We start from the raw sequence: 12,003 nt of genomic DNA on the forward strand, positions 1-12,003 counted from the left end.
GGGGGGGGGGGGGTTACGTCAGACTAAAACAAATTAAAATTTTATATGTTTTCAATCATTACTCCTAATTTCTATCAATTTCTATCAACGAATAAATTGGGGGTGGGGGGAGGGAGGGGTTGAAAATTTAGAGAAGAAAATAAGTTTTTAATTTCTTTTTAATGTTTAGTGTTAAAGACTGGTGCTAGTGGAATGATAGCGTATAGATTGCAGTGCAAGGATTTAAGCTTCCAATATCTTCAAACCTCATCTAGACTTGTCTACAAGAATAGTAAACCTGATTTTATTATCTCTACCCACAGACCTCTGACGTAAGTTAAAAAAAACTTTAAAAATGTTGCAAAATTTTTATTTTTTTTTATTTCAGAGATGAGGAGGGGAAAGATTTGTTAGGGAAGCGAACCATGGACTTTAAAGTATCGTATTTGGATGCAGGGTTCGCCACATCGTACTTTGATAGTGATTCTAATAGTTCGACTACAGGGCCTAAACTTAACCACAGACGATACAAAACCCAGCTTAGAGACTTTCTATCCTCGTGTAGAACTAAACGAAAACCTTTAGCTAATGATATATACGGAGAGAGTGGAGGTTTTCCTGCATATCCAACCCCGGGTATGTATCCAGGGAGTGTTGGTAGTTCTATACCTGGATATCCCTCTCCGGATACAACCCTATATATGCAGCAGAACCTTGCATCTCCAGCTTATCAGAGTATATATCCGGGGGTAGATAATAGATATCTAGCTGCTACAGACTACTTTACAGCTGCTGGGTATAGATCACTAGGCAGCTACTATCCAGAATATGCTGCTCATGCAGCTCTAGGCAATGGCTATTTAGATGTAGCTGGCAGCGGTAGGATACATTCTTTAGCTTATGATCAGAAGCTGGCAGACGCTGATAAGCTTTACAGCAGCTCCGCAGCTGCTGCTTATATGTCAGATCCAAGGCTGTGCAGCTCTCTACGCTTACCAGATAATAAAAACGGTAAGGATCGATTGGAGGGTGATGGTAAACTTGTTGTAAAGGAAGAGGGTGGTTTAAACCCAGAATATTCATTAAACCATGATACATCATATACCCTTCCTGACCAAATACATGGGATTAACACCCCTGTGCTCTACATGTGCCCTGAGAGTCCCAAGTTACACTTCGACCCTCGCCAAGTACATTCTCCTAGTGTACGTCTAAACAGTCCAGCGGAGTCACCAAGAACTTCAGGTGATCCTCCTGCCTCTTCTTCATCTCCTTCTTCTTCATTCTGTACCTTCAGTTTATCAGACATTTGTGGAGTGGCGGCCATTAGTACAGATTCTGTGTCTCAGACACAGGAGGTACAACCAGCACATACAGCACACAGCACAAACTAAATGTCGAGGGGGGGGGGGTAGTAATGTTGGGTACTTTCCCTTTATTTTCCAAACATAATCAATTCCCAAGGGTTAGTCCTCAAGTGGTAATTCAAAAAGTGAACATTTCTCTTAATAAGATATTTCTGAAAATTTTACATTTGTCCCAGCCGCAACGTTGGGAAAATGTCATTTGGGATGAATTAAAATTGGGAAACTAAATATTTGGGGATGAAAGCAACAATCTTGAGAAAGTACCAAACGGTGGGTAGAACAGGGCCACAGTATCCTTAGAAAGGTCATGTGATCAAATTCCACCTCAAATCAACATTTTTTTCTGTCATTTAAAATATAACAATGCATTCTGCCAATTATGAAAATTATTAAATTACAGAGGAAACCTCCAGCTCCCCAACTTTAGAATGTGACACAGAGGACTTTTAAACATTGTCACCTTCCGACCCGGCACATTTCTACACAGTCATTTATACTCAGACATTTCTTCGATTAGGAGCCGTGGTTTCATCTTGGGAAAAAAGTTGAATTGGTGGAATTGTTCTTGATGTCCCTAGGGTATAATTTGCACCCTAACTCTAATCCTATACCACTAAAAGTTAAAGACAGTAGCAGCCTAGCTTTCAATGCACAGTGGGCTTAACAGAGACGTTTTTAACTTTGGTTTCTGATGAGTTCGCTGAATTTATGAATAAATGCAAAGTTGTGGACTCACAACTAAACTTTTTAGATTAATTCAAGGAACTTTGGAATTTCAACTCACAGTTTCTAGTACACAGTCAATCTAGTTCACAGTTGTACATAGTACATAGTCAATCTAGTAAACAGACGGTCTAGTACACAGTTGGTCTAGTACACAGTTTCTAGTACACAGTCAATCTAGTTCACAGTTGTACATAGTACATAGTCAATCTAGTAAACAGACGGTCTAGTACACAGTTGGTCTAGTACACAGTTGGTCTAGTAACCAGTTGGTCTAGTACACATTTGGTCTAGTACACAGTTGGTCTAGTACACATTTGGTCTAGTACACAGTTGGTCTAGTGCACAGTTGGTCTAGTGCACAGTTGGTCTAGTACACAGTTGTTCTAGTACAAACAAATATCTAAAATATAAATGTTTCTGTTGTACAAAGCTTATTAAAGAGTATCTCTGAAAAGCATAGTTTAATAAGTTCTTAAAAAGTTGGTACACATTGTTTTATATTTGAGTAAACCTTTTTATACCAGTCAAACAATATTTTTGCATTTTTCTATTAATTCTGAACTGTACACTTAGTGTAATTTTCAAACCTATTTCGACAGAAGTTCAAAGTCTAAAGTAGAAAAATTCAAAACAATTTAAGTCATTGTCTCTGACTATGTTTTTTTCATGTTATAGTTTTGAAAACACTTTTTTCTCACAAATTTTTAATACTTAAGTGTGTTCCAGTTTAGAGAGCATACCATAAATAAGATGACTTACATTTTAAAGGGAGTTATTTAAAAATTGGTAAATCTCTTTTTCGTTTGGAAGTTCGTAAAGAATTAAAGGTCTTAATTTGTTTGGCACTATATACCCCCTTTTCAAAATAAATAAATGAAAATAGAAATGCATTTTTTGGTTGTTAATTGATTTCTGCATGAGGTTACATCTCTCCGTGACCCTGTTAAAATCTGGTATTGAAACCTGAATTTAAATCTTATATTTGGCTCACTGTGCATTGCCTGGGGCTACTATAAAATACTAATTAGCTCAGTGTCGCCACTTCTGTATCACTACTAGACCAGGGGTAGTTACTATCCACCATATTTATAAAATCTAAAAATATCGAAATTAAAAAAGATTTTTTGTTTAAATTAAAAAAATAAGTTCTTGTTGAGGAGGGTATGTTGAAAAAATGTCCCTGGTCTACTCAAAACTTGTCAGACCTAGAAAAAGGAGACGCCTGTAAATATATGAAAATATGGACATACACAACAATTTGTTCAATTATGTATATTTGACTTCAATCTATTTAAAATATAAGGGATAGAGGGGGGTTTGATATTTAGATTAGAAAATTATAAACTACTGTTAATATCCCAATAAATGTCATAAAAAGCACAACACACGCACCTTTCCTTTCAAGCCATATGCACATCATGCACATCATGCACACTTCAGGCTTCTCAGGGCATGCAGGCACAAGTCATGCTGGCATGCGCATATGCTTTTTGACTTTAAAAGTCAAGGTATATATTATAAGGCTTAAAGTACTATTATTGAATAGTTATTATAGTTATAGTATACCACTAGGTAAGTACTCAGCACAACTGCATGCTAACAAAATCAATAAATATTTAGAAAATTTCTGTTAATATTGGACTTTTTGACGAACATGAACAATTTCATTGATTAACTTTATATTTGATAATTGCCCAGACCACTCTCTCTCTCTCAATATTACTACCCGCCTGGTTTCCGTCTAATATTCGTAAAACACAGGAAATTACAGGAATTTTACTCATGCAATGTTTTTTACCCGGTTCGTAAAATGCAAAATATTCAAATTCATGATTTTGATCATTTTTACGCCGACAGCAAGGGAGACAAAAACGTGTTTTTATTGCAATGAACATTATAATTTTAAAGTGACACTATTGTTATGATTTCAAGTGGGTCTTCCATTAAAAAGAGGGGTCACATTCACAACGGTACCTTTACACCTTTAATCTGATCAGTAATATAGACGATATCGTTGTTTTCCTAGCTTGAAAAGGGCTTAATGTCCAAGTCACCTTTTAGATACCCCAATAGAAAATAGCGAATTCAAAAAAGAAGATAATGGATATCTCATGCATTCTTAATCGACAAAGCTTTTAAGGGTACCGTTGTGAATTTAATATGTCACTTAAGAATATTTACTTCTGGTCCGCCCTTTTAAAGCTATGTAAAAAAATGTTTAAACTAAGACCCCCCCCCCCACCCCCCACTAAGAACCCCCCCCCCCTCCTCCATCCCTGACTAAATTAGATTAAAATTAAAATTCTCCCGGATTTTATCTGATGAAAAATATTGTATCAGCTGAATACTAATATAAACAGTCCAGCGGAGTCACCAAGAACTTCAGGTGATCCTCCTGCCTCTTCTTCATCTCCTTCTTCTTCATTCTGTACCTTCAGTTTATCAGACAAAATATGCAAAAAGTTTTGCAAAATTTTAAGTAACCTGATTTTTAATTAAGAAAAACTAAAAATGTGTCTCCCTCCCCGAGGACACCCTCACCCTCCACGCTGGGTCTTCGTCCTCCACCCTCTGCCTCCCTAACGGATCTCCCTTCACCATCTCCCAGCCTCATGAGGTCACATTTGCCGTCTCCAGCCTACCATCTATAGGTATACCAGCCATCTCTGAGTATAGTATACCTACTCATCATACATTCACCATATCTAGCCTAGACTCAGAGTCAATAGATATAGATGTAAGCAATGATCTTCATACCTTCTCTACCCTACCCCTCAACCTTCCAACCTTCCTACCTTCTCCTCTTATACCTACTCGTTCTCCCCTACTCTCTATCTCGGAGGTGACAAACACCCTACTAAACCACAATCAATAGAAGGTGAGGAGCTATCTAATATTTTACAATAATAATCATTATTTTTTTACAGGAAATGTCATAGACATGTATTAACTGTTAAGTCAAATAATCGAAGTTTGGAAGGTCTAAGGTTTTACACCGTCATGTTGCAAAGAAATGGGGATTAGAAAATTTGAGTTTGCCATTCTAAGCAATTATAAACCATACTAAGCCATCCTTAACCATCCAAACCATATTTAACAATCCTAAACAATCCTGCTATCCTAAACCATCCTGATCATACTAAACCATCCTAAACCATCCTTAACCATCCTAAACCATCCTAAACATTCCTTAGCCATCCTAAACTATCCTACTATCCTAAACCATCCTGAACCATACATAACCATCCTAAACCATCCTTAACCATCCTAAACTATCCTACTATCCTAAACCATACTGAACCATCCTAAACCATCCTAGACCATCCTTAACCATACTTAACCATCCTAAACCATCCTTAACCATCCTTCCCATCCTGATACATTTTGTACCATTCCAAACCATTCTGAACCATCCTAAACTATCCTGCTATCCTAAACCATCCTAAACCATACTAAACCATCCTAAACCATCCTTAAACCATCCTAAACTATCCTGCTATCCTAAACCATCCTAATCCATTTTATACCATTCCAAACCATCCTTAACCATCCTAAACTATCCTGCTATCCTCAACCATCCTGAACCATACTAAACCATTCCAAACCATCCTTAACCATCCTAAACTATCCTGCTATCCTGAACCATCCTAAATCATTTTATACCATTCCAAACCATCCTAAACCATCCTAAACTATCCTACTATCCTGAACTATCCTGAACCATCCTAAACCATTCTAAACCAACCTGCTATCCAAAATCCATCCGAAATAATTTAAACCATCCTACACCTTTTAAACTCATTTTACACCATTCCAAACCATCCTAAACTATCCTGCTATCCCAAACCATCTGAAACCATTCTAAACCATTTTAAACCATTTTAAACCATCCTAAAATATTCTGCTATCCTAAACCATCCTAAACCATCCTAAACCATTCTAAACCATTCTAAACCATTCTAAACCATTCTAACCCATCCTAAAGCATCCTCAACCATCTTAAACCATCCTAAACCATCCTATACCATCCTTAATCATCCTAAACAATCCTACACCATCCTAAACCATCCTGAACCATCCTAAACCATCCTAAACCATCCTATACTATCCTGCTATCCTAAACCATCATAAACAATCCTAAACTATCATAAACCATCATAAACAATCCTAAACCATCCTAAACCATCATAAACAATCCTAAATCATTCTAAACCATCATAAACAATTCTAAACCTTACTAATCATCATCCTATCCATTCTAAACCATCATAAACAATCCTAAATCATTCTAAACCATAATAATCATCATCCTAGCCATTCTAAACCATCATAAACAATCCTAAATCATTCTAAACCATACTAATCATCATCCTAGCCATTCTAAACCATCATAAACAATCCTAAATCATTCTAAACCATACTAATCATCATCCTAGCCATTTTAAACCATCCTATACCATACTAACCCCAATCCAAATCCTTAGAATCCATTTTAAAATCTCATAATTTTCCCTCTCTTAACCATATCCAATCCCCCCCTTTTTACCTTTTCCTCCCCCCCCCTTATTCCCCTTCTAGTCCCAATATAGTCTGTGTAGGTACTAGCTATGCCATCTGATTAATCTAGACTAAACCTTCTTATCCTATTAATGTTGGACAAACTTAGATTAGTTTTCTTATTTTTCTTGAACAAGATAATAAATAAATATTAGATTTTCATTTAGAAGTAATCACGACATTAAAGATATAAAATTATATATTATAAGCCTAGAGGAGAAAAAAAAAATTACCCTTGTCTATATGAGTTTTAATATATTTTAACTTGTATGAGGTTACTCCGATCATTTAGGATTTAATCCTATCTCTGCTGGGGTACTTGAAAAAGGTATACCAGCCATCTCTGAGTATAGTATACCTACTCATCATACATTCACCATATCTAGCCTAGACTCAGAGTCAATAGATATAGATGTAAGCAAAGGCCTAAAGGGAGGGCTTTGGGTATGTAGGAAAAGTCAGAAAATTTCAACCGCCTCAGACCAATACTTTTTGAGTTATGTAAAAAAAACTACACGGTGGGGGGTCAAATTGACCCCACCCCCAGCAGGAATAGGGTTAAAGTAATATTTTTGTCAAAGCAATTTTTTTTGTCGTTGGCACAATTTTTTCATAATTTGGTTTCATCTTGATTGTATTTAACGAAATAATCTTTTTATTTTATTTTTGAATCTACAATTGTCATTTTTATAATTGTTTCGTTTTATTTCAGATGCAGCAATAATAGGATACATTCAGCAATATTGGTCAAAATTAAATCTAAATTAAGTCTACAACCTCCACTCTACTATTTCGTCGGTCAGCGTACTGCAAATCAGTGCGCTCAGTCACACCGAAAGCTAAGTTGAGGATGCTTCCTTAGACGATATTAAAAACTGAAATGTTAAACTAGCTCCATCACACCTTCTGAAGAACCAGATAATTCCAAACAGTATAATCAAAATGGGGTTTTCCTAGGACCCTCTCTTGGACCAATGATATTTTAAAATCATGATCAGTGCCAAATAGGTACACACCTGCACACTCTTTACTTGCCGGACAATCTATTTATAACTTTGTGATTTTTACCCCTCTCATCTTCTCTTTATTTTTTTAATTTTTTGGGGGAATTTTAGAATATTTATAAAGTTAAAAAAACCAAGAACATGTGAGCTAAAAAATGTCCACTTCTAGTCAAAAAAGAAACGGTGCATAGTGAATAAACGGTGTAAAAGTNCATAACAGCTGCAAATTTTTAGTTTAAATGGACACTTTAAAAAACTGCATTGAATGGACTGATCTGATCCTGAAACCTGTCTTTAAATCAATCAGAGAATGAGTTAACTATTCGATCAATCAATCAATCAACCAATTAAAATTTTATCCGACAATCTTCCAGCCTACTTAACTCATTATCAGCTGACATTGTAGGAATATTAAAAACCCTGTTTTGCCAAGAAAATATCTATTTTTTGTTTTCGTACCATCTTCGTTCTGAATCTCACGTGTCAAATAGCCAAAGTTGAGACGTCAAGTTATACAATTAATTAATTTTGAAATTGTTAATTAATTAAATGTATTTTGACTAGTTAATGAATGAATTAATTAATTATTCCTCTGTAATTATGATTTGTAAAAGTGTGAGTGTGTTAAATATATGGAAATTATACTTAACCAACATTTTATTTATTTTATGTTATTTTTTTGTTTAATTAAGATGTTTATCTAATCTGTTTAAGCCTTCTTTTTAAGTCTTAAAATCTGAAGAAAAAAAATTTCACGCGGTTTCTCTAAAAAAGTGACTTGGGATTCCGTCCAGCGGAGACAAGGCCAAATATTGACAAGAAAGAACAACGAGAATAGTTTCTTTATTTTTACAATTAAAATTTTATTCAGATCATTCAATCAACAATTCATAAATAAATGAGAAGTAGTTGAACTAAGCACGGCTGATATAACTACTGCTTCTAAGAGAAAGTTGAACTAAGCACGGCTGATCTAACTACTGCTTCTAAGAGAAAATTGAACTAAGCAGGGCTGATCTAACTACTGCTTCTAAGAGAAAGTTGAACTATGCTCGGCTGATCTAACTACTGCTTCTGAGAGAAAGTTGAACTAAGCACGGCTGATTTAACTACTTCTTTTGAGAGAAAGTGGGGGGGGGGGGAGGGCTCATATTACGTAACTTTAAAAAGCATAATTTAGATTAAATATTTTTACTACTACACAAATCAAATCCTAAATCATTCTAAACCATCATAAACAATTCTAAACCTTACTAATCATCATCCTATCCATTCTAAACCATCATAAACAATCCTAAATCATTAGGGGGGGGAGGGCTCATATTACGTAACTTTAAAAAGCATAATTTAGATTAAATATTTTTACTACTACACAAATCAAATATATTTGCTTAATTAAAGCATAATCTATAATTCAAAACTTCAAATATTCAAATAAGTTGAAATATTCAAGCAGAAACTTTGTAAGACAACGCAAATTTGGAATATTATTTTTAATCAAAATTTGTTGCCGCTGAATTTTGAATTCTGAATTTTCAAACAATTGCAAAACAAAAATATTTTACTTCATACAACGTATTAAAATGTACTTCAAGCTCAATAAAGAAAAAGAAAAGAAAAAAAAATATTATTTGCTTAAGACTTTTTACCCCCCATCTGTTGGTCCTCAGAAGATCTGAATATAGTTTTCGGATGGAATTAAATAGTCAAAATAATCTACCTTCCCTTCTCCACTAAAACCCAATATTTCTAATTCAGTGAGTGTATTGCAGTACGCCACTCCTGTAAGCCGAGTCCATTAGCGCCTGATCCAATCAGGGTTCAGTCATGTGTTTGTTGTCTATTCTGAACCAATAGAAATAGTATGGCGGTAACATCTATTTTTCTATCTATCTCATTCTCCAATAAGAGATATGAATCCTTCAATCGGCGCTATCAGTCAATGGAAATATTTACTTCTACTGAAACTAAAGTGACGTACTGGAAAGCTTAGTTTAGGGTGACCAGCATGCAATGGAAGGGGGGTCGAGGGGAGGAGGAGGAGAGAATTTCTTTTAGATAATTGTAAACAAAATACTAAAAATTTTAATATTTGAATTTTATATTTACACTCCAAACTTTTAATATCGAGAGAGAATCTAAATTGGACGGAACAATTACCGAGTCTTTATTTCAAGAACCACCCCTGCTCTTAATTTCAGGAACCACACTGTAAAGTTGCCTAATCTTTATTTTAAGAACCGCTCTGTAAAATTGCTTAATCTTTATTTTAAGAACCACCCTATAAAATAGCCTGATCTTTATTTTAAGAACCAACCTGTAAAATTACCTGGTCTTTATTTCAGGAACCACCCTGTAAAATTGCCTGGTCTTTATTTTAAGAACCACCCTGTAAAATTGCCTAGTCCCGATAATAAGAATGAGTTTTGGGCTAGATTGGCCCTCCATCTGTATATATTCTATATATATATACCACTCCCTGTAGTAATGATAACCATCTTTCAACCCATTATTTTGCCGCCAAATTCATTGGGTTGGCGGCATCTACGCCCAATGTTAAAGAAGAGGGGGAGTTTGAAAGGGGGGGGGGGGGTATATTGTAAAGAATGGGCGTGGGGAATTTAATATTCGCCGCCAAAATATTTACATTTTTCAACATTTAAACTTATAAAACCCCCAAAAAACTTTTAAGCTCACAATAGTTTCACACATCCATTATAGCGTCTGACCCAATCAGAGTTCACTCATGTGCTTGTGAGAACTCACGACCAATAGAATTGCAAAGGCGGCAAGCTCTGGGTTAATCTTCCTTAAAATGATGTTGGCATCGGTTGTCATTATTTTTTTTAAAAGAGATTTTTTTGTCCCCAGGACATGATCGGGTTGTTACGATCAAATCTCGGAATTTTTTTCTATTGCGAAAGTTTGGTGTTTTCTGGGTTTTTATATTGATCTACCAGGGGTTGTAAACTGGCAGCACATTCATCCATCCACGCTTCATTCATTCTGAGAAGAGGGTTGACAAGATTCCAGCTGCCTAAGATTCTTCTTAGGCCTGAGAATATAGAGTGCAGGAATCCTTCTGATATACTGGAATGAGGCCCGGGTGCCATACTGATAGGAAACATCACACTCATTGCTCCCTAACATCTGTAAGCCCGGATTGGATACCCCCAGGTACCTATAGCTGGCAACCATAGACTCTCCCTGCTTGTCCACCATTCCTCTCTTCATCGTCATTCACTTGGATCAATCCCACTTGAAGCTTCTTTCTTGTCGAGTAGAAAGCACGCACCCTTTCGCTGCGAGAGTTGTTGACAGCCGCCCCTCTGTCCTCCTACATCCGTCAGGTGGTCATAACTGCTAAACCAGATGTCGGCTTCAGATGTTTTTGAAACCACAGGTTTGTGTGGAGTACGGGAACGGTTGTCATTATTAATTAGGGTTATTTTTTAAAATTTCATCTTAAAAAACATTAGAACTGACCTCGTATAAGGTCAAAAGTCTACCAGATTGGGATGCAAAGATATAGGGATTAGAAAATCAGAAAATCCTCTGCACAATGTTTGGAGAAGTCTCCCTTTAACATGTTTAATGATATATATCCAGGTTTACAACCCCCTAATTTCTTTCCAATCATTGAATCTGAATTTACCCTAAAGAGACAGCTCCCATTGATTTAAAAATAACAATTAATTAGCACTTTTTACTAAACATATAATAAAAAAAAACTTTAAAAGGATAAGGGTTTGGCAATTATTAAAAAAAAAAGAGTTTTAGATAAATTTTGTGTAGTGTCCCATTAAAAGCTATAAACTGGACTGAACATATTGAAATGGATTGAAAAGTATACACTTCCTCAATAAAAGTCAGAGGTCCACCCAGCACCGCCATTTTTTTCTTTTTATTTCCCGAAATATTCCCAACAGTACACAATAAAACATGTTATTTTTACAAATCAATTTCAGAATTGAAAACATGAAAGAAAGACTGGTTTTAACGAGAGCTAAGATTGTTTTTATCAGAATTTTGCCATTTCGAAAATAATCTTTTTTGTTTGTTTATTTTCTTGTGGTTTTTAACATTTTTTTATATCGATTTTGATGGTTTTGAACTGACGAGATATCTATTTCCAATACTTGATCAGACACCACTCTAATAACTCCTAGTTATCTAGTACTTTGATTTTTTTAGATATTATTTAATTTATTTATTCTTTTCTTTTTTTTTGCTCTTACATCCAGTTCAGCGTGAATCTTATTTTTTATGAAATCCTGGTTTCCCAATTGCTTGGAACCAACATTTATTGATCAAACTGCTGAGCTGCCTAGCTTCCAGCTTCGAGCTTCACAAGCCTTTAGACTTAGAAC

The 12,003-nt window shown here is 35.4% G+C and overlaps 1 protein-coding gene across 1 annotated transcript in view; it reads left to right on the top strand.

Annotated features, from left to right (window-relative positions):
* LOC111708302 (uncharacterized) overlaps positions 1-3,369 on the top strand; it is a 7,351-nt gene extending 3,982 nt beyond the window's left edge. The window contains exons 5-6 of the mRNA XM_023481632.1: positions 170-311; positions 368-3,369. Coding sequence (XP_023337400.1) covers positions 170-311; positions 368-1,373 — 1,148 coding nt within the window. The 3' untranslated portion in view covers positions 1,374-3,369. The remainder of the gene's footprint in view (positions 1-169; positions 312-367) is intronic.
* The last annotated feature ends 8,634 nt before the right edge of the window (positions 3,370-12,003 follow it).

The sequence above is a fragment of the Eurytemora carolleeae genome, unplaced genomic scaffold (genome assembly GCF_000591075.1).
Source record: "Eurytemora carolleeae unplaced genomic scaffold, Eaff_2.0 scaffold829, whole genome shotgun sequence".
Lineage (NCBI taxonomy): Eukaryota > Metazoa > Arthropoda > Copepoda > Calanoida > Temoridae > Eurytemora > Eurytemora carolleeae.